Source organism: Aulonocara stuartgranti (genome assembly GCF_965226115.1).
Source record: "Aulonocara stuartgranti genome assembly, chromosome: 18".
In the NCBI taxonomy this organism is placed as follows: Eukaryota; Metazoa; Chordata; class Actinopteri; order Cichliformes; family Cichlidae; genus Aulonocara; species Aulonocara stuartgranti.
In genome coordinates, this window is record NC_138954.1 from 14,463,962 (window position 1) to 14,487,363 (window position 23,402).

A 23,402-nucleotide genomic window follows, 5' to 3' on the forward strand; every position below is an offset into this window, starting at 1 on the left:
CAAGTCAACCATAATCAAGAACACTGACAGACCCCAAAAGTGATGCATTGCTTATATTAAAGTTAAAATATTTGGGCCATAAATAAACAGGGAATTGGTTCATGTAGTGTTCATATTACTGAAATAATATGGCATAACTGACTTTCTCCCAAACATACTTTGAGGTAAATGCAGGGATGTCAGAATGTTCATTTGACTTTAATCAATTATATGGAGAATTTATTATTCTACTGATAATTCAGAGAGTTAATTTGTTTTGCATGTGTGTCAAATAGTGAAGCTCATGCCAGAGAGAATAGAAAACTAATATAATATCTATGCTATTGCAAAAATTACAGATTGAAAATATGTTGTGAGAGACACAACACAAAACACGGATCTTTAACAAATGCAGTTGTTATGCTTTATAACACTCTCAGTCATTTTGTCTTGTTGTGCTTTTTTATTGTTAAATTGAAAATATAGGGCTAAATTGTATAAACACCATGTATAAAATCTGATTTTAAGTTTGTTAAATCAAAGCAAAAATATTAACAATATTAAAATAAAAATAATCACAAATAATAACATTGAATAATGATGTCTGTTTTCTCTGTAGAAAAACACACAACAAGACATTTCCATCTACATTACTTTCTGTCATTACGGTCATTTTTGTTGCCACCTTGTGGGTTGATTTGTTCAGTACAGTAATTACAGAATTACAGTGATAGTAACAATTAGAAGAACTACAACTGAGAATATACAAAGGTTTAATTTTAGAATTTTCACATTTTTCTCTTTTACACATATGACAATGAATGAGCTGGGGTTTTTTGTGTTTGTTTGTTACCCTTGATGCCTTTCAATGTGTGTTATTTTGAAATTCTATTAAAATTAAAGACTAGCCTACAGTTTAAGATGAAATATTATTATTGTGTTGCAGATGAAGGTTTGGTTTAAGCAAGACAGGTAAAGTAAATTGGTAATCCCTCCATATTTTAGAGGTTGAATTTTGTCTTTGGAAAAGCAAAAATCTGATCAGTGAACAGTTAGATTACCAGCACTGATGTAACCTGCAGTTATGCTATCATTCATGACATGCATATCAGAGATAAAAGACGGTAATAGTGTTACAGTGTTATAGTAATAAATAATAACAATAGTAGTAAAATGCATCTTGTACGTTTCATTCTACTTGAGATACAAATTATAATAATAATAATCTAAAATAGTGATTTCTTTCTTTCTTTCTTTCTTTCTTTCTTTCTTTCTTTCTTTCTTTCTTTCTTATTTTTTTTTAATATTCTGTGTAATGTCCATGTCCAGGATCATATTGTTTCATATGTTTGTAGGAGCTTTAACACATAAAATTGAGATAGCTACAGTTTCCTACTAGTATGAAACAAGCAGAGCTTAACAATAGCCAACTGCAGCTACAAGATAAACTGATGAGCTTGTTCATTGTTTTTAAACTAAATCATTTGCAGTGATACGGTTTTCCTTCATTATAATCTACTTTAGCTATAGGCCTAAAGTGAATTTTTTCAAGTCACATGTTTTTTCTGATAAATTTTAAGTCATTCTTGCTCTTTCCTACAAACAGTACTGTAACCAGCATATATTTGATCAACCTTTGTCGTGCAACATAATATAGAAAGGAAAAAAGTTTGAAAAAGTGTCCTATCACAACTAAAGGAGTCGTTGTCAAAGGTCAAAGGTCAGGGAAAATATGAGCTGTCTGCATTTTACTGACATATACTTCAATTAATATTGTTGACTTGTACTACAATAATGTTCCTTTTGCTGTTTATTTATTCATATAATCAATCAAACATTGTCAGAGCACTTATTTTTATTTCTTTTTTTAAAATTCATTTTCATTTTCAATCTTAGAAATCAAATGTCCAGTTTTAACTCTGTTATAAACATCTGCCATTAATTTCATTGTTGTTTGTTTTTGTTAAAGCAAAACAAAACAAAGTACCAGAGTGTAGCATCAACTAGCTTTAGTCATTGCAATTTTTTCAGTGCAGCTCATTGTAACATACTCAAATCACTATTTAGATAAATGAAAGCAGCTTCACAGCATTTCAGAAACAGCAAATGAAATGCAGGAATGAGATTCAGATTTCAGAAACATACATTTTTGACTTGGCAAATAAAAACATGTAAGATAGATAAAATATATAAGCTAAGGCAAATATGGAAAAGATGAGAATTAAAATAAAAACAATCTTGATCACAACAGAGTTTGATCAGAAATGTGATCGGCACGGATATTTACATAAAAAAACAAAACGTTACGAAACACAGCACGTTACACATTACACGTATTACGCGAGGTCATCCAAGTTCAACCAGCCCCTTTCTTTAAAGTGAAAAGGTTGTGAAACATAAATTAGTATTGGATATTTTTTTATCACGGTCACACTCTTAAAAAGCAAAAAACTAGGTTAACTTATAATAGTTAAAATAAATTGGCATTCTGGTGGAGAAAAAAAACCTTTGAAAAATACAAAACTATTAGAACAATTTAGGCATGTTTCCTGTTAGAAAAACTAAATACATGGAACTGTCGAGCCTCTCAAGTTTAATACAAGAACTCCAGCAACCTCACTCACAAATGAATGAGGCACAAGAAACCTGGCCTTGTTGTAAAGTTTGGCGGTTTGCGTATCTTTGGTATATTTGTCAGCACTAACCACTGCATAATATCCTCCTCAATCCTCACATTAACAAAAATCAGTCTCTGTTATAAACAGGTGCTATTCAATTTAATTGTTGTTTGTTTTTATCTAATCTAATTAGAGATCTAGTAATATCTTATCGGAACTAAAAACATCTAATCTAATGCTAAGCATCACAAATTCAGATTTCTTCTGTATTTTTTAGAGAAATGAATGCAACTGAACTCCCATCGTTACTAACGTCTCTGCTTTGTGATAAAGGATTACGTAGCATGGAGAGATTCCTCCTAAAACTTTGTGCTCCAATTATATGGAACAGAGGACTAAGGCAACAGCAGAACTGAGATAGAGGATAAAGGATAAACCAAGAAAGGTGCAATGCTTCCATCACTGCATGTGTGTGTTTCACAAAACCCCAGATTATAAATGACATTACAGAGTCGCAGACGTGCAGAGGAGTCAAACAAAGAAAAGTCCCAAAAGTTATCCCTAAAATCACTTTTGAAGGCAGTTGCTGCCTGTTTATCTTGCCCTGTTTCATCATTATCCACATGTGGACATGACAGAATGTAGTGATAAGGAAAGGAATGAGAAAAAAAAGGCAAAACTCTGTGTAGACTCGAGCTTGGGTCCATTCAAACAGACACAGTTGAACCTCAAATATGACTTCGGTATACATGAACTGCTTAATGCTTGCAGCAGCACATACCAGCCATACCAAGATGCTTGTAATGAGGACACCACATTTTCTTGAGACCTGTGCACACAGACGTGAAACCTGAACAAAAGAAAAATAATAATGCAACGACATGACAGTGAGGATTAAAATAGAGGCGTACAGTCCTAGATAATAAACTGCTGTCATGAATCCACAGACCCACTCTCCAAAGATCCAGCTACGGAGTAAATTACAGGCCTCAAATGGCAAGGTCACAGTGATGCAAAGGTTAGATATTGTAAGTTGCAGAAGTAAGATATCGGGTGTGATCTTCCAAGCTTGTTCTTTTCGGATGACCCACATCAGGAAGCTGTTTCCGGACAGGCTGATGCAGAAGAAAATAATAATGGCAGCAGCACAATAGCATTCGAGCGCCGACAGTGGAAAGTCATCCTGACTGCTTTCAGTCTCATTAAAGAATGTAAACTCGTCACTGCTCAAGGCCATTATTTACTTGTTGAGGTCTTGTAAGGAAATAGCTGCTGACCTATTGAAGAAGTAAAGATATAAGGTTAGTTTTTTTTTTAAATATACATAAATGATTACATTTTTTGTTGTGGTTTAAATCTATCAGACAAATCTCGATAAAAACTAATCCAGTCCAGTGTAATAGACACAACACTATACAAACTTCAACAGTGTTGAAAGTTAAAGGTTATGATTTGGAAATCTGTTGTTTGGAGCGACTGTTGTGTTATACTGTAATGTTTATAAGAAATACCATGAGTGCTTTTTAATGTAATAGCAGTTAATTCAAAGTAATCATAATATTTATTCAACATGTAATTTTTGCGCTTGTATCCTATCCCCATCTATTCCTGTGAATTATAATGTGTAGTAAAGGTGAACACAGTGGCATCAGTTTTGTCTAATTTAGACACCGGTTCTTTTCATCCACCTTCCACGCACTGCTGTCAGGTTTCAGGACAATTCTATAGCACGAAATGCATCTCTCTTCATTCTAATTACACTCAGGACCACCTGCCAAGTGCATGTACATTCATTCTGCTCCTAGAAGGGCTCCCTTTGGGGATCTGCCAAGTCCAGAAGCCACTGCAGCTTGTTGCTTCATGATCACTAAACATTGTAATGTGTAGTTGGGTTTGGGATCCCTACTAGTGAAACCATGATGAAGCTCAACCTCAACCTAGACTTTTAGTCTAATTAAGAGTTTAAGATCACCGTTTGAGGCTTTTCTTTATGAGTCTTTGTGAGGACATTACTGTTGATCTAGCAAAGAAGTGAGAATATATTATTGTTATTATTATTAGTAGTAGTATATACATTAATAAAGTAATTATTTTTAGGCCAACCTAGATAAAGACTAATGTAGCCTAACGTAACAGATCCTATCTTTTAATACACAGCTTGAACTGCTTTAAGTGTTTAAGAGGTTGTGTTATACTGCCTTTTTTGTAGGGCAAACCATAAACAGTCAAAGTGATCAGAATGCTTATTAATGATATTTATTAGAAATATCACAATTCCGTATATATCATGCCTTTAACTTAGAATGAACCACATAAAATGAAATGTGCTAAAGCACTATAATACCCATAAATGGCACATAAACCTATTCTGTAAGAGTTATAGTGAGTCATTAAAAAAATTGTCACAACAAGTGTTATTGTATGCATAGCAACATCAAAATGTTTTTTTTTCATGGTGATGATTTAAGAGTCTATCTATCAGGTGATCCAGGTGATCGATATATGCATTTTTTTTTCTCTGCCCGTTCTGTTGGTTTTTGTCTTTTGCCCTTCTCCCCCGTCCCTCTTCTCAGCTGTTTCTCTTTCCCTCTTTCTTTCTCCCCTTCTTTCCCCCAGTCAAGTCTGTCCCGTATTCAGTGAGTGAAAATAAAATGAACAATAAAAGGTGAATCAAATGGACCATTACGGCAAGGCTGGGATGGTCAATTTGGTAAAGTAAATCCGTTGGGCATCTTTCTTTGCCTTTAGACAACAATTCTGATGGCAAAAGAGCCAAACGGGACAGGCAAAAAAAAAAGAAAAAAAAAAAGAGTCTATTTTAACTTTTTTTCCATTTTCATTATCATTCTTGTAATATAAGTTTCACTCCATATTCTTGGATTTTTCATTAAAGTTTTTCCCAAACGTTCCCATTTACACAAATCGACTCCTTACCTTGTGCATGTGCTCATGTGTCAGGCTAGGTCCTGCTCACAGCCTCTCTCAGTGATAGTGTTAATGCACGTAAACTTCACACTAATTTCACTCTAACATGAACTAAAGAAAAGTGCTGTTTGAGCATTTTGTTTTTTCCAGTCCAGTTTATTGTGACATACCAAAATCATTTTGTGGGAACAGAGAAGTGAAAACTGCTTCCTGCTTAAGTTACATCTCTACACAGAGATCAACTCACAAAGAAAACAATAAGCAAATTTAAATTGCATTCAATTGAATCATACAAACATGATTAGAGTTTTGGGGACATAATTTGTTGCAAATTGTGCAAAATATAAGGTTAAAACAACATATTTCATGTTATGCCTGATGTAGCTGTGTAAGTACCAAAATGGGTAACATTTAACTGAGTCCTTGTCCTTGAGCCAGCTCTTATGGAACTAAAAGGTTAAAATCACTAAGGTCACATTCCTTTTTAACCTGAAATAATATACCTTATAAATGAACAAATTAGTACATTCATGTTTAATCAAATGATAGCAATAAGCAACCAGTAATAAAGATAAAGACCCAATCATCAGTAATTTCTGACTGTCAGACAAAAGAAGTGTTAAGGAAAATGATCTGAAAAGTTACAGCTTTATTTATTATAACAAATCTGATGTTGATATAAATTTCAGGTAATTTATCTAATTCTAACACAAAGCATCTAATCCTAATTTCAACTGCAAACTGCACTTACATGATATATAGTCATTCTCAGGTGGAGTGCAGGATCCATCCAGATGAGGAAGCTGCATTAATTTGTCGTTTTTGACCCACTGCAGTTTTTGCTGGTCTTCATACAACCCAGTATCAGTGCTATCGTACAGGTGATTACTAATAATAATTAAATTAGCTTATAAACGAACATGTAGTCAGTTCATTTCACTAAAGACCAGCAGCCCAGTAAGATGGAAAAAATATGTACTACACTGGCTGGTCCACTAGAGGACATCATGTGAGTGTCACACTTGTATCCTTGTAGTATAAGCAGGGGGCAATAGTTTACTGAAAGCTAAAATATCCCTATTGACTAAGCTCCTTCTATACTGGCTAAGATTAAGCTCCTGCTGAAGGCTAATACTTTTAACAAATTAATAAAAGTGTAATTACTCAGGAAACCTGATGCAATACCATGAAAAATAACACCAACAAGTTTTTGTGTTATTCTAGCTCAGTCTGGTCTGGCTAATTTTAGGAGGCCATGTCATTTCAGGTGCTGTTGTTCAAGTAAGCAGCATACATGTATGTTGCTACTTGAACAACAGGGAAAAGGGAAATAACCATGTTTCCATCTTAAACAGGCCAATCCCAGTAGTTACCTCTGCATTCTCTCTGTGTTCATACTGAGTTTGAAGCAGGAAATTTTACATTATTCTTTATGATGAAACTGTAATGTTAAAATACCCTTTACCCATTAAATCTGCATACTGTTAGACATTTTAGTTACACAAAGAGTTTCACATTTATTTTGTTATAACTTGTTACACCATAAGATATGGTAAACGACACACTACTAAGCATTGGTAAGGTATTAGTGAATCCCTATTTCATCATTTGAAAAACTGAAAGTACCCTGTGGTTGTTGGTGCTCAGTGTTTCTCTTCCTCTCTTAAACACCTCCTTAGACTCTGATGGTATACTTACATTTCAGAATTCTCTGAAACTCAAATGGGTCATGTTTGCACATTATTTATAAATTTTTGTGCTTTTTCGACTTCCTTTTTGTGTTCTAAAAATAGCTGACATTTTCTGTGGGGGGTAGTGAGTACTTCAAAGTCCACTGAGAAAGTTCCTACTGTGACCCAGCCAGAAAACTTTCAGTTATTTACTAAGATGACACCTTGCTATAATAGTTGTAACTAAAGGGGGAGTTTGTATTAGTTTATATCTTTCAGAGAATGAAATGCAGAAACTGCAGGATATTATGGCCAGGCAGACATCTAACAGGGTTCCTACATTGTAGTGCTTTTATCAATCTGCTGCACAAGATGGTGGAGGAAAGCAAGGCGCTATCATCTTAACACCTTTTTATTTTCCAACATGGTTTCAGAGCCAAACTGCAGCCAAGGGGAGATCTAAGAGGAAAGCACGAAGCACAGCAAGACATAGAGGTTTCCCTGGGAGAAAATAAGCATTTCAAACTAAAATCACGTTAAGGCCAAACTGATCCTTATATCAAACTAGTTGAACAATGTAGTGATGCCTGCATGCAGGAGAGGAGGAGGCAAGGAGAGAGCAAAAGAGGGAAAGCTACAGAGAGTAAGTGAATGAGGAGGATTGGGAAGAGCACCGGACTCTAGGGATCGCAACAAGTTGCCTGAAATCAGTCATAGTCAAAGTCATATATCCTTTATGTTTTTACCTTTGACCTTTAGTTTCACTGATGCAGTTTTATATATATTTAAACTGTCTTACCCACAACTCCTCAGTTCTTCACTGTCTTCACGCCACACAGCGGTTTTTCATCAGCAGAAATGTCAGATAGGAAAGGATTGTGGAATACTCTGATGCACCTGCTGGTGCACCAACTTAGGCACGCATGTCTTTTTACTGACAAAACATTTAAGTAAATTGTTGTAGTTAAGGAAGTATCTCTGAGTTGATTCAAAACAAAAAGAGGATGTCATGGTTATGGGTCAGGTGACCAAGGGTTCTGAGCTTTTGCAATTTCATTACAGATTTTGTGATGTGGGCTTTGTTTGCAGACTCTGTTAATTGTGTGGAGATCCTGTTGAGATCCTGTTGAGATCCTGTTTCTCTTTATTCTTTATCCTTTATTATTCTAGTTGCTCCGTTTCTTTGCCGCTTAACTACTCCCTCAGTTTTCAGCCGATTTTCACCATTCAAACGGGTACTTATTACTATTATACTTTTTAAAATATTACACTTTTTTCCTTTAATTTGTCCCATTGAAATGAATGGGAAACTTCCACAATTCTGCTAAAACTTGCTTGTCTTTGAAACCTAACTTCTTCCTCATACTTTCACCTGGAAACTCCATTCAAACTTTAAAACGTTCTCAAATGATTGGGCTATTCCTGTCTGATTCAGCTTTTTCATATCTGTTACCGTTTTTATTTAATGCCTCTTTAAGTTCTCAGTTGCAGCTTTGTGATTTTTCAGAAAATACATGTGTTGCTATGGTTGCTATGCAATTAACTCAGAGTGGACAGTGAAACTTTGTGAATTTTCTCTTCATGTCCAAACAACTTCTTGCTACTCGCTAAATTTCCACTCAACTTCCTCAAATTATACATCAAAACGTAGGTATTTTTGCTGGCTTTCAGAAAATGTCACTATCACTGTTGTGGAAGTTACAGATTTTTATCAAATCGCCTCAGAGCAACACAATGTCTGAAAACTCTCCAAACAAAGTGAATGGGGACTTTGTTCAAAATCACAGCTGGAACTCTCTAATGAGAGGCATTTTCAAATCGTCATATGTCCTTAAGTTAAGACACGAGGCTTGTGCCAATTCATCTTCAGACAGTGCTGACACTCAAGGTCGAAGCAGTTTTTACAGTCATCTTACCATTGAGCCATAAATTACGTTTGTTTGAGGGGAGGAAATCTGTCCTCCTCTCATTTTTCAAACTCCGAAAATGAAGCCGTTTCTTCTCTCGTCATATCTCCGCAACCGAGATACAGTCGATTGGTAATGAAACGAATCTTCAGACCAAAGTTTTTGGGTTCAATCCCACCTTGTTCGACTTTTTTTTTTTCACTACAAATTAATACACTATCACAGACAAGTAATTCATATTAATAATTTATTACAATTCTGCAAAGTTTTATGATTTTACCAGCTTTTCTAATATGGACCTCAGATTCTTGTTAACAGTCCATGGCAGAAATACATACAAGTACACAGCCTGATGAAGCAGACAGAAGCACTACCTCTGATTGGTTCAGCATTTTCACCTCTTATCAGCACAAATCTCAGCCTCTTCTGCTGTTTTCATTAGAATTTTAAGCTTTTCCAGAAATTCTGCTCATTCAACTCTTTTCAGCAAAATTTTCAGTTTTTTCTGCTTTTTTCAGAAAAAAAATATTTTCAGCAGAAATTCTGCTCATTCAACTCTTTTCAGCAAAATTTTCAGTTTTTTCTGCTTTTTTCAGAAAAAAACTATTTTCAGCAGAAATTCTGCTGATTGAACTCTTTTCAGCAAAAATTCTGCTAATTGAACTCTTTTCAGCAGAATTTTCACCTCAGTAGGGGTCCTACTGCGTTTGGCTTGACATGCGCGAAAGAGAGGCCCTCTTTCGCGCATGTCAAGCCACACGTGCATCTCCTGCGTGTTGTGTCGGTCGTTGTTGTGTACCCTTGCGAATTGTGTAATTTGTACACAACTACATTTGGATAAAACTCCGTGGAGGGTTAGAAACTGTCTCTAAATGGGAGGTCTTCAAAAGAAAAAGTTTGAGAGGGGCTCTGCCACCAACTACATCACAAGAAACAGAGCTCGAAAGAAGTTGCAGCTCAGCCTCCCAGATTTCAGGCGACTTTGCATTCTCAAAGGCATATACCCTCATGAGCCAAAACACAAGAAGAAGGTGAACAAGGGATCTACAGCCCCAAGGACCTTCTACCTGCTCAAAGACATCCGCTTTCTGCTCCATGAGCCAATTGTTGGAAAGTTCAGAGAGTACAAGATATTTGTGCGTAAGCTTAAGAAGGCTTATGGAAAAACAGAGTGGTCTGCAGTGGAAAGACTGAGAGAGAACAAGCCGACCTATAAATTGGATCACATCATCAAAGAAAGGTATCCAACCTTCATTGATGCCCTCCGTGATATCGACGATGCCCTCTGCATGTGCTTCCTCTTCTCTACTTTTGCTCGAACAGGAAAATGTCATGTGCAGACAATCCAGCTGTGCAGGCGCCTTACTGTGGAGTGGATGAACTATGTGATCGCATCACATTCTCTCCGAAAGGTTTTCCTGTCCATCAAGGGAATATATTATCAGGCTGAGGTGATGGGACAGCTCATTACATGGGTGGTGCCATATCAGTTCTCCCATGTTCACCCCGTTGATGTTGATTACAGAGTAATGGCAACATTCACAGAGTTGTACACCACTCTGCTGGGCTTTGTCAGTTTCAGGCTCTACAGTTCCCTCAACTTGGTCTACCCACCAAAGCTGGACAGTAATGGAGAGTCAGAGCCTAAGGAAGAGAGTGAGGATGACTATGCCATGAATTCAGAAAGTTACTTAGAGAAACTGTCAGCTCTGAGTGCCAGTCTGGCAGATGAGGAGGAGGAGGCTCAACTGGACCAGTTTCCCAGTGAAGGGGAGGACATGGAGAAGATGGAGGCTAGGGAAAAGGAACTGAAACAGCAAGAAGCTCAGAAGAAGCTTTTTGAGGGACTCAAGTTTTACCTCAACAGAGAAGTTCCCAGAGAGTCTCTGGCATTCGTCATCAGGTGTTTTGGAGGTCAGGTATCCTGGGACAAGTCTGTGTGCATTGGTAGCACATACGATGTGACAGATGAGACCATCACTCATCAAATTATTGACAGGCCCAGTGTTGGCAAACAGTATATCAACAGATACTACATCCAACCCCAGTGGCTATACGACTGTGTCAATGCCAAAATTCTCTTGCCTGTGGAGGATTATTTCCTTGGGGTGACTCTACCCCCTCACCTGTCTCCGTTTGTGGAGGAGAAGGAAGGTGACTATGTGCCTCCAGAGAAACTGAAGATGATGGCCTTACAGCGAGGAGAAAAACCAGGCAATGAACAAGAGGAGGATGAGGAAGAAGAGGAGGAGGAGGGAGAACAGGAAGAGGAAGAAGAACAAGAAGAGGATGACAATGGTGATGAAGAGGATGATGAAGAGGAAGTAGCAGAAGAGAAAAACCTTAAGAAAATGGAAGAACAAAGATCCCAGGGCAAGTCTCTACATGTCAAAGTGACACCTGGAAAGCTGAAGGTAGAAAATAAGGCACGCTTGGAGCAGGAGGAGAAAGCAGAGGAGAAGCGTCTGGCCATTATGATGATGAAGAAAAAGGAAAAGTACCTCTATGACAAAATCATGTTTGGAAAGAAAAGAAAAGTCCGTGAGGCTAACAAGCTTGCTGCCAAGAGGAAGGCTCACGATGATTCAGAAAAAGCAAAAAAGAAAAAGGCCCGAAAATAACTGGTGCCTTCTTCAGACTGACTTTCTTTTTAACTTTGAGACTCAGTGCATTGCAGGTTTACATACCATAAAACCTGAAAGTGCAGTAGAGCTCTGCGTGCTACATGCACTCTAATGACCTCTGCAGAACTTCAAACAGCGCAGGTTGTCACAAATGCTAGTTGTGTGATTATTATTGTAAAAGTAACTGTTTGATCTGTGCTCCACTTTTCTGTATTGTACAATACAACTTCCTGTTTATTTTAAAATCTGTAACCGAAACATTTTACAGTTAAACGGACTGAATTAAACCTGTTACTTGTGATATTGCAAAAGAAAAAGAAAAAAAAAAAAAAAAAAAGAATTTTCACCTCTTTTTAGCAGAAATTCTGCTGATTCATCTCTTTTCTGCAAAGTTTTCAGCCTTTTCACCTCTTATCACCACAATTCTCAGCAGCTTCTGCTCATTTCAGCAGAATTGTCAGTCTCTCCACCTTTTCTTTGTGAGCAAGAGTTTGGTGCAGTGACATGAGTAGCTGCCTTGAGACCACAAGGTCCAGGTTCAAATCCTGCTCAGGGCAACATTTTTTTTTTTTCTTTTTCAGCAGACATCTTCAGCGTTAAGGCATCCACACAGCATTTTCACAGGAAATGCAAATTTTTTCTAGTTCTGTTTGGGTTTCCTTGTGCTTATGACTTTTTTTTATTCCCACTAGTTCCCTATTCTATTATTTTATGTCTCTAGTTTAGTCTGTTTTGTCTGTTAGTTCTCCTCCTGCCCCTTTAGACATCTGTCTGTGTTTTATTCTTTTGTGTCTCCTTGAAGTCTTTCATGTCTCCATGTATGTTTAAGTTTTGTCAATGTCAAGTTTGGGTATCTTGTCTCTCTGTGTTTATGCTTCCTGTTTTATTTTATTTTAGTGAGCCTGTGTCCTTTGCGCGCTGTCCTTTGTCAGAGTATCTGTTGTAGTTCCTTTTTCCGTTGTCCTTTGTGTTTCTCAGTACTAGTGTGTTTCGTCATGCCACCTCATTGTGTTTTTTCGTAGATGTTTAGTTTTCTGTTTTCCCCATTGAGCTTTTGTTTCACCCATTTGGATGTTTGCTGCTTTCGTTCCTTTTTTGCCATCAATCAAATACACAGTTCGCTTTGTTAACCTCTTTCTGCTCATGTCTGCATTTGGGTTCAACTCACCTTCAAATCTAAACACCCTGGAGATTATGACAGAGAAGCTATTAGTTTGCTTAAGAATATTACAACATTTCCAGCACAGCAAACATTGCCTCACTTTTTGTGTCAGGTCTATATTGGCCACAGGTAGATGAAACTAACCCTGCTCAAAAGCATCCAGAATGATCATAACATTTATCCAGCATGTCAGCATACGTGTCCTGTCATCAGTGACAGTTAAAAAATATGAAGTCAACTATATGGAAGAAAAATTAGGAGGCTAAATGGAATTTTAATAAAGTGGAGCAATTTAAATGTTGTGTTTGAGAACAATGTGATGACATCAGAGATCTATAAATGATAAAGTGAGTCTAGGGTCACTGTGAGTCAGTGAAACAAAGAGTTAGCATACCTGTAGAATACCTGCAAACCTGTATGAATTGTCAGTTAAGCATAATTTATTCCATATGTCCAAGCTTTAACATTTTGTAATTTTTTTCTATTATGATTTATATTCCTGTAATATTAATGTCCATATTCCAAAACGTTTCTCATTTTTTATTACACGACTCATTACATTATTATCCATTTCAAAGAAAGATTAAAGGCCCAAGTGACTTCCCTTCTGCTTCACGGTTTCCCTTAGTGAATATGTTAATATACTTATACTACACACTACTCTGACTCTATCGGTGACCACAGAAAACTGCTGTCAATGCATTTTTTTCATACCACAAAAACAAAGAAGTGAAAAAAGCTTCACTGTATTTCAGAAACATTTTCATTTCTACAAAAAATACTAATAAAACGACACCAGCGAAATGCACAATTTTACAAACATCTTTGACCTTGCACATTAAAAAGCCTAAAACAAAATCTGTGTATATGATATCAAGACTATATGCAAAACATGTCAAATTATATACAACCTTTGTTTTGTAAAAGTATTTGAAGACTGAATCAGTGTTTACTTTCAAGAGGGACTTTTAAATGGATCATTGCGTCGTTCTGTGTTAACAGAAGAGTTGTCTACTGTGAAAGCTACATTCTGAATACCAGAGGTTTTCTGGCCAATATTTTCCTCCTTGTTCTTACTGCACAAATTTTTACATTTCAAAAGATTAAACAGATTATTTCGCAACTTCTGTGAGAGCATGTATAGCAGAGGGTTCATACAGCAGTGAGAATAGGCAAGCATTTCACAAATACGGTAGGCAACTTCTAACTGTTCCTGTGCCTTACAACCTATCGGTTTATAAAGAGAGTTAATTAAAAGCATAATATGGTATGGTCCCCAGCAAAAGAAAAAGGCTGCAACAATACACAACAGCACAGCTACAGTCTTGTGCTTCTTTCTACTTAAACCTTGTAAAACTGTCTTGAGGATGGCAGAATAGCAAAAAATAATGATGGCAAATGGGAGGAAGAATAGCAGTGACACTTGGAGATAACGTCCAAGCTTGTCTTCAGATTCATCATCACAATAGTTCTGATTATCCCAGTTTATGGCTTTTACTTTAGTTGCATCACTCAGGGATGCCGAGATGCTGATGATCCAGGCAGCTATACAGGCGCTGATTGCATACCTCCTTCTTCTAGCACGGTTGCTTTTCCAGTTTGGCAGCACCACCCTAATGAAACGGGCAACTGTCATGGCGGTCAGTAGAATGACACTGCTGTACAAACCAACAAAGAATACGGCAGTCATTAATTTGCAGACAAAGTCCCCAAAGACCCATTGTTGTAGGTGATCAACGGCCCAGAACGGAAGTGTGATGGTGAAGATCAAATCAGAGCAGGCCAGGTTCAGGATGAAAATATTTGTGATACTTTTCAGGTCCTCGTAGATGAAAAGAACACATAAGAGGAGGCTGTTGCCTATGATACTGAGGATGAAGATCAAGATGATGAAAGGGCCAGTAATACTGGGAAAGTCACTGTCACAAAGAAAATGGACTTGATCGCTTGTCATGTTGTTTGCCATTGTCGATTTTCTACAAAATATAAACACAAAATAAGATTTTTTCAACACATTTAAATACTATAACTTAGCTGTTTTCTCTATACTGACAGAAACTGTGGATTTTAGTTTAATATGTAAAACAGAGACTAATAAAGGGGATTAAACACAGAAACCTACCTCTTGTATCTGCCAGCAAGTGTTCTGTTGAACTGTACTGTTCAGGAAAAGCTGCGATGATCTTAAGCAAACCAACAGTTCCTCTTTCTGTTTCACACTAAGTTCAAGATAACGCCCAAACCAAAAAAAAATACAAACAAACATTTTGTCCACATTTAAAATGAAACTTAAACAAAATTACACCTATGTTTCAATATCACTCACAACTAATTGTCTACAGTTTTGCTGCACTGATCAAAAGATAAAGATAAAGTTTTATTTATCTGATTTTTTATTTTTATTTGGTAAAGCCTTAAAATGCTGATGATATAAAGTTTGAAAATAAGCTACTTTTTTGGGAAGAAAATATATCCTGCTGAAAATAATGGAAACAATAAAAAAAACTTTGTAAAACTAATTGATATAATAACATAAACCCCTAAAACCCCTAGTTTGTTTTTCATACATGCTAATCTGATGGCTGAGTCTGCACCTGCTGAACTTGCCTGCTTTGTTGAACCGAACATGGAAGATGTTAACACACTGGATCAATCGTTGAGCCTTTTCTATTATCATGCTAAGTGAGTTATTTGAGGCTTCTTCACACTACACTCTAACTGATCTGCACCAGGAATTTGGTCCAACATGATTACAAAATCGACCTCTTAAGTCGACAGGTCTATTTGCTAGTTGCTCGCTTGTTGAAAAAGAAAGTATGCTGTTAAGAAAATATTAAAAGGTATCTCTTTCAAAATAAATAAACTTCAACAAGATACAAAAGTTAGTTTAATTTTTTTTAATGAAATTCATTGAGAAAAATAATCATAATATCAAATGTATATAAACAAACAACTTTTATAGTGATTTTTTTTTTTTTTAAAGGAGGAGGGAGCCTAAGGTTACATCATTTGCCATTTTACAATGCTGTGTTCGCAGCCATTCCCCAACTCTCTGTGAATGGTACTCATGGCCAATGATCAGTGGTCTTTGATCAATGGTCATGAGAATTTGCATATTTATGATGAAGGAACTGACCTCCCAGCCCATTGTTCTTTCAGTTGGCTGGTTTCAGTCATTATGCAAATGTACTGTTTATAAGATTGGGGAAACCTGCAGTCGGCTGAGACTGAAGAAGTCCCTTGGATGAGTGACAAAACATTTCTCCCACTGAAAACGCTACGTCCAGATGAACAGATTCAACTTTTGGAGACATGTAATCATAGTGACCAATCTACAGTATCACTACTACAATACAGTATAATCAACTGATCATTTTGGAGTAGTGGAAGTTTAAAATAGAAGATTCTGATTAGAAAGTATATAAACACAGTTAAAAACATTAAGAAAAGGTATTGAAACACAATGTCAAACTGAAATTGTCACTTCTGTTTCTCTTTATATCAGGGGTCTCGAACTGCAGGCCTCGAGGGCCGGTGTCCTGCAGGCTTTAGATGTGTCCTTGATCCAACACAGCTGATTTAAAGGCTAAATGAGCTCCTCAACATGTCTTGAAGTTCTCCAGAGGCCTGGTAATGAACTAATCATTTGATTCAGGTGTGTTGACCCAGGGTGAGATCTAAAATCTGCAGGACACTGGCCCTCGATTAAGCATGTTGCCATGGTGATTTAGCCAGGTAAAAACAAAGTCACTTTTGTAACAGAAAACTTAATCTTGCTGTGTGGTACACCCCTTTGGCATCAACAAAGTCAGACTCTATCATTAATAGGTGCTGCCAACTTTTTTTGTTGTTTTTTTGCTTGTACTATATTAAGTTCAGCTAATTTATCTAATCAAATTCTCCAGCATCTACCCGTCTCATCCTAATGCATGCATGCTACAGTAAATTCAAATTTCTTCCTCATTTTGGAGAGGGATTAATGCCATTGGACTGTCAGTTTTAGTTTCATCTCTGCACAGTGATAATGTATTGCACGGCATGGGAAGATACCTCCTAAACCTTTGTACTCCTATTAAATGCACCAAAGGGATAAAGCAGCAGTAGATGTGAATGATGGAATGAATGATCAACCAAGCATAGTGCAATGCATATATCAGTTCATGTGTGTACTCATAAAAATCCAATAGTAGCAAGGACTGTATAAACATGTGGATGCTATAAGGGGCCAAACATAGAAAAGTACTGACAGTTATGCCTAAAATCAATTTTGAAGGCTGTTGTTGGCTGTTTATCCTGCCCTGCTTCGCCATTATCCACATGTGAACATAACAGAATGAAGTGATAAGGACAGGAATGAGAAAGAAAAGAAAAATCTGTGTGTAGATTTCAGTGAGTTTCATGGTTAGTGACTCCACAAAATTTACACACACTTTCATGTCAGCGATTTCGATGACTCGACCACTCACAGCCAGTTTAATGCTTGCAGCAGCACACACCAGCCACATCACAATGCTACCTATGAGAACACCATATTTTGTTAAGGCCTGTGCAGACAAGCACCAAGGCTGAACCACAGTAACATAAGAATGCAAAGACATGGCAGTGAGGATCACCACGGCGGTGAATAGTCCCAGAAAATAAATCCCTACACCTACTCCGCAGGCCCACTCTCCAAAGACCCACGTATGGAGTGCATTACAGGCTGCAAAAGGCAATGTCACAGTGAGGCAGAGGTTAGAAACTGTGAGCTGAAGAAGTAAAATATCCGATGTGATCTTCCAAGCTTGTTCCGTCCAGAGGACCCACAGCAGGAAGCTGTTTGCAGGCAGGCTGATGCAGAAGACGAGACTGTTGACAGCAGCAGGATAGTAAAGTTCTGATATCTTAATGTCATACTCGGTCTCACTGCTGTGAGTCTCATTAAAGTGTATGTAATCATAACTGTCACTGTCCAAGGCCATGATTTACTTGTTTAGGTCTTGTGAGGAAAGTACTGTTGAGGAAATGAAAAAAAAATCTTATACTGTGAAGATGATTTTTTTATTTATTTATATATATAAACATAATTAATGCATTTTGGTACAAATATGTTAGTCAAGATAAAAACTAAAGCAGTTTAGAACCAATGATTATAAAGTTAAACAGCATAATATTCATACCTTCAACAGCATTCAGGAAAAATTAAATGTAGAAACAAGAATATGGAATAAAAACAGAAGATACTGAATTTTGTCTCAAAATAAACCATTTTAAATAAAATGTGTTTAATCAGAATGATATGACATCTGTCACGGGTTGCCAGGGCAAGCAGTGTGCGAATTATTTAGGATCCAAGATGCGGCAGCTGTGGTGCAAGTGAGTTTATTAATCAAATGTAGATACAAACAGAGATGGCGAGGGTGAGCATGAAACTAAGAAAACCTAAACTGGGAAAAACTAACCAGATGCAGGGAGGCACGGGGAAATACACAGAATGACGGACGGAGAGACGCAGACAAACCAGCAACAAGGACGAGGGAACACACTAAATACACACACCAGCAATCAGGGGATGGGAAACAGGAGGGAACCACACCTGGGAGACATCACAGCTGACGAGGCAGGGGAAACATACACAGAACGCACTGACGTCAGACAGACACCTTCAAAGTAAAACAGGAACACATACATGTAATGACACAACACACACAAACTTAACACAGACTGGGGAACACAGAACGCAGGAACATGAAACGTGAAGAAGGAGAGTACAAAAACCCAGAATAAACAAAACCACAGAATAATAAAAACATAAACACGGAATCACAGACTCCGGACCATGACAACATCAGAGATGAATGGCAAATAAAGCAAGTCCACGGGGGTTATTGTGAACCAGTGAAGAAAATGGTCACAACATATAATGTTGCTTGCATAACAGCACTGAAGTTTTATTTAATATTCCCTGGTTAATTCATATCGCAGTAATATCAAATTCCACCCCATATTCCTACATTTCCTTACATTTCCTATATTTCTGTCACAACTTTTATTTTTGTTAATAATAAATAAATAATTGTTAAGATAAATAATAAATATTAATATTTTATTATTACATGAATCATTTCTCATGAGTGTTATCACCTAATTCAAAAGAGAAAGACAGCCAAGAAGAGCCTACCTTGTGCATGCACTCTGTGTTTCCCTCACTGATTGTGTTAATACACTTACACTTCGTACTAATATGACCACAGAAATTTTCTTTCATTGCATTTTTTCCGTCTAGCCTATCATGACATGTGCAAAGAGAAGAGAGAAGTGAAAACAGCTTCACTGGATTTCAGCAACATTTTCTTTTCATTTTCTTTTTTACAAAAACAGCATTGCTTGTAAAAGTGCAGTAAAAAAGTGCAGATTCTTAAACGCATACATTTTACTTTTACTTGGCGCATTAAAATGAAAAAATGCATGTCATTTCAATTGAATTTCAGGAGAACATACCCGTCGAGTCTACGGTAGCGCAAAGTCTATACGGTGACCGTAGACACTGTAAAACTTGGCCCGATAGGAGCTCAGAATCCTGTTATGGCTAGTCATTGCACATCATTATAACACAGAAGAAAAGAAAGGGGATGGACAGTACGGTAGTGCAATTCATCCAGATCGGTGATTGGTCAAAAGTCTAGGGTGGCAAAAGGGGAAAGAAGAGCCTTGTGATTGGTGAATATAGTGCAATGAAGGAAACTTCTGTTTTTCATTCAGTCTGTTGTTTTTTTTTCTTTATCAGGTGATGTTTCCAGCTCCTTTATCGCAACTGATGCCTGGACTGCTGTTTGTGGTCTTCAGTATGATCACAATGTGTTATTTATTTATTTTGAGTGGTTTACAATGACAGCACAGTATTATCAGTGTACAAACAATAAAAGCATCTAGTTTTTACTCCAACATCGATGAGGATTTTCCTTTGGCTCTTTTGAACCAAAACAGGTTGGAAAATCCCCTGAAATTAACAGCAATTGAGAATGAATTGCTTTCATTTCTTCTGTGTTATTATGATGTGCAAAGACTGGCCATAGGAGGAGTGCCCCGATGAGACAATGTAATTGTTTTACTTTTATACTGGTAAATTGAGAAGGATTATTCATACCATTGTACTGTCATTTGTACTTGTCTGTACAAGCAAGAAAATTAAAGGCATACCCTGAACTTCTGACCCCCACACGGAGAGACATTGTTGCACTTTGCTGCCATGTTAAGGTCCACTTCTCAAAGAGAAACGAGTCGTAAAATCAGTACAAAGTTGCTATGAGAGATTATCTTTGTATTGTGACGTAAGTATTTGAAGAGGGGTCACTGAATAGATGATTATGAAAATGGTGTGATCATATTTTTCACAGTCACTAGACCTCAACCTATCTGGGGGAAATTTGAGTGTCATAACAGACAGATAATAGCTCTGTTAGTGTTTCCGAATCAATTCCAGGAAACACTGAAGCTGTTGCAGAGGCTTGTGTTGTACAAAAACTTGTGTCTGCCACCTGATTGTACACATTGCTTCTGTGGTTCTGGTCTGTTATGTGTTTCTACATAGTTGTGTCTTCTGAACCTGTTGGCAGAGAAGGCTATTTGTGTGCAACTAAATAAAAAACATATAAAACATATTTCTCTTTCTATAGATTGTATTTATTTATACTTGTATGTTTGTATGTAAGTGGATGAAACAGGAATACAGGAAAACATCACTGCAGGATAGTCAATCAGTGAACTTGATTATAAATGCAATGCAAGGGGCTTTTGTAACCGACCCAGAGTTTGGGCCGGTAAAACAGATTAAATGTTCCTGCAAAACAGGGAAATGATGAGACAGAGACGACTGGTGAAGTTTCTCTTTGCCTCGCTTCTGCCATATTGGAGAGGAGGACCTATGACCTCGCTATTCTGTCTCACTGAACAATGCGCCACCCGGAGGCTGGGGGGTGCAACTACCTCATTACACATGGTTCACTTCGGTGACAAGTCTCTCTTTCTTTTAACAAGTACTACTCCTGATGTGACCACACATTAGTGTGTCACACGCTCCCTGACAAATGGAAATGGCTCCTGACATTCAAAAATACAAACATTTTCAAAAGTAATACAGTCAAATACTCAACATGGCATATGTGCAGGGTAAGTATATGGCCCAACTGGATAAGGCACACAAGATGCAAACCCTGGGCTAAATGGTACAAAAGGTGTTAGTGTCCATGGCTGGTATGGAAAGAATGGCGCAGCTAGTGCAGATACTATGGCCTGTGGCTGTAGAGCCGGTTCTCCCAGTGACTCATAAGTAAACACTTGTCTAGGTCTCCTTTCTCGGGCTGACCTTCTTAACTCAGTCTGTGGGTCACCTGCTGGTATCTGTGGTAGCGCTTGCCCAGGTAAAGTGGACCTTTCACCTTCTTCTTCCAGACAATTCGGCTGTGCCTGTACCTCAGGGACAGGGGGCATCTGACTGTCTATTCCTGTCTGTTCATGTTCGCTGGAGGTTCTTTCTCTTTCACTGTCTCTAGTTGGTAACTGGAAGCGGTTCCTGTGGTCCTCAGGGCTTTGGCTTGTTGGGGGTACGCCAGATTGACTATAATGGATGTCTCTTTCAACATGTCTAGCCTCTCTGGGGAACCTAAACCAGTACCCTCCTGCATCCTCATCAGATTCTGAGTCACTAGAATCGCTTTTCTGTCTGTTTTGTTCACTTAACTCCGCTTCTCTCTGTCTAATCGGTTTCTTAGGTGCCTGCTCAGATCTCGGAGGCGGAGCCTCAACTGGGAGGTCGTTAACCAGTAATAGGAGGTTACGGTGTAGGACCCTGGTTTTACTTCCATCACTGCCCTCCGAATAGACTGCATAAACTGGATTATCACCTATTTGCCCTTTAACCAAATAAATGGTTTTCTCCCAGTAAGATCGCAGCTTCCCTGGTCCCCCACGTTCACTGCAGTTCCTTACGAGGACCCTATCACCAGGCTGTAACACTACACCCCTCAGCTTTTTATCATAGAAAGACTTGTTTTTGATACTAGACAACCTACTTTTTTCACTGGCTATCCTGTACGCTTCTGTCATTCTTTTCGCCCACCTGTCTGTGTAGCTTTTGTGTGACATTATCTGCTTCTCCCCAACTAGACCAAATAAAATGTCTACAGGAAGGCGCGGGTGATGCCCAAACAGTAGAAAATGGGGGGAAAAACCTGTGGATTCATGGCGCGTACAGTTGTAAGCGTGAACTATGTGTGGCAAATGATCCTTCCAATTCCCCTTTTCTTTTTCACCTAGCGTTCTTAACATTTGTAAAAGTGTCCTGTTAAACCTCTCGGCAGGATTACCTTGAGGATGATATGGGGATGTTCTCGAGTGTCCAGTACCTGATTTCTCCCTCAGTGTCTTGAAAAGTTCATTTTCAAACTCGCGCCCTTGGTCGTGGTGAAGTCGTGCTGGGTACCCAAAGCGCGGAATGAACTCTCCAAAGATTCGCTCAGCTGCTGTCTTCCCAGACTTGTTTTTGGTGGGGTACGCCTGGGCAAACCTGGTGAAGTGGTCCACGACGACAAGAATGTATTCATATCCCCCCCGGCTGGGCTCCAGGTGGAGATAGTCGATGCAGACCAGGTCCAAAGGCGAGGTGGATGTGATGGTGCCCATTGGAGCACGTACCTGGGTTGTTGGCTTCTTGCTAATGATACATCGGCACTTCCTGGTAACATAGCTTTCTATGTCCCGTTTCATGTACGGCCAGTAAAACCTCTCTCTCACCAGTGCCAGTACTCTCTCTGTGCCGATATGTCCCATGTTATCATGCAGGTGCTTTAACACCGTCTCTTTGTACTTTGCGGGGAGGATTAGTTGTTGCCTTTCACCTGTCTGTCTATACATCAGTCCGTTTTTGAAATTTAATTTGTCCCACTCCTGCAACATTTTCCTCGTTGTTTTAGTCACTGTGTTTCTGATGTCATTTGTTAAGACTGTCATTTTCTCCTTTAGCCTCATTATTTCTCCAACCGTTTTGTCTTCTCTTTGTGCTTGAGCTAGCTCATCTTGGTCGATTGCAGGGAAAACTGGATGTGGCTCCCGGGCTGCATTTTCAGCGATAGTTAGGGCAGCAATCCATGCAACATCACTTTCTCGAGCTGCTCTAGCTCCACCCCAGGCTGCTTGGACCACCTCAGGTGATAACTCTTCAGTGCACTCACCCACATACATGTCAATGTTAAGAGGGAGACGGGACAATGTGTCAGCATCAACATTGGCCCGGCCAGGCCTGTATCTGATCTCAAAGTGAAAGTCTGACAGTTCCCCGACCCAGCGATGGCCCACGGCATTAAGCTTGGCAGTACTCATAACGTAGGTCAATGGATTATTATCTGTATAGATGGTAAAGTGTGGAGCATAGTACAGATAGTCTCTAAAACGCTCACACACTGCCCATTTAAGTGCCAGAAATTCTAGCTTGCCGCTATGGAGACAATAATTCTTTTCTGCTGGTGACAATGTCCTGGACC

The 23,402-nt window shown here is 38.2% G+C and overlaps 4 protein-coding genes across 7 annotated transcripts; 1 reads left to right on the forward strand and 3 right to left on the reverse strand.

Annotated features, from left to right (window-relative positions):
• Positions 1-1,890: 1,890 nt before the first annotated feature.
• On the reverse strand, positions 1,891-5,581 carry LOC309693335 (chemokine XC receptor 1-like). Its single transcript, XM_082512441.1, has 2 exons — positions 5,532-5,581; positions 1,891-3,874 (listed from the first exon to the last, which is right to left on the reverse strand). Exon 2 carries the CDS (start codon positions 3,832-3,834, stop codon positions 2,851-2,853), a length of 984 nt encoding a protein of 327 aa, XP_082368567.1. The 5' UTR covers positions 3,835-3,874; positions 5,532-5,581; the 3' UTR covers positions 1,891-2,850.
• Positions 5,582-9,840: 4,259 nt separating this feature from the next.
• LOC309694417 (pescadillo-like) lies at positions 9,841-12,024 on the forward strand. The gene has a single exon (XM_082514495.1). The coding sequence runs from the start codon at positions 9,972-9,974 to the stop codon at positions 11,718-11,720; it is 1,749 nt and encodes a 582-aa protein (XP_082370621.1). The 5' UTR covers positions 9,841-9,971; the 3' UTR covers positions 11,721-12,024.
• A 1,573-nt stretch (positions 12,025-13,597) lies between these two features.
• Positions 13,598-15,034, reverse strand: LOC309694086 (chemokine XC receptor 1-like). Its single transcript, XM_082513833.1, has 2 exons — positions 15,008-15,034; positions 13,598-14,861 (listed from the first exon to the last, which is right to left on the reverse strand). The coding sequence occupies exon 2, from the start codon at positions 14,849-14,851 to the stop codon at positions 13,841-13,843; it is 1,011 nt and encodes a 336-aa protein (XP_082369959.1). The 5' UTR covers positions 14,852-14,861; positions 15,008-15,034; the 3' UTR covers positions 13,598-13,840.
• An 833-nt stretch (positions 15,035-15,867) lies between these two features.
• On the reverse strand, positions 15,868-19,412 carry LOC309694479 (chemokine XC receptor 1-like). Of its 4 annotated transcripts, XM_082514585.1 has the most exons (3): positions 19,366-19,400; positions 19,046-19,151; positions 15,868-17,878 (listed from the first exon to the last, which is right to left on the reverse strand). In XM_082514585.1, exon 3 carries the CDS (start codon positions 17,844-17,846, stop codon positions 16,833-16,835), a length of 1,014 nt encoding a protein of 337 aa, XP_082370711.1. In that variant the 5' UTR covers positions 17,847-17,878; positions 19,046-19,151; positions 19,366-19,400; the 3' UTR covers positions 15,868-16,832. The 4 variants fall into 4 exon arrangements, with proteins under 4 accessions (XP_082370711.1, XP_082370713.1, XP_082370710.1 ...); XM_082514587.1 differs by lacking the exon at positions 19,046-19,151 and having other exon boundaries at positions 19,366-19,412; XM_082514584.1 differs by having other exon boundaries at positions 19,046-19,405.
• Positions 19,413-23,402: the final 3,990 nt, after the last annotated feature.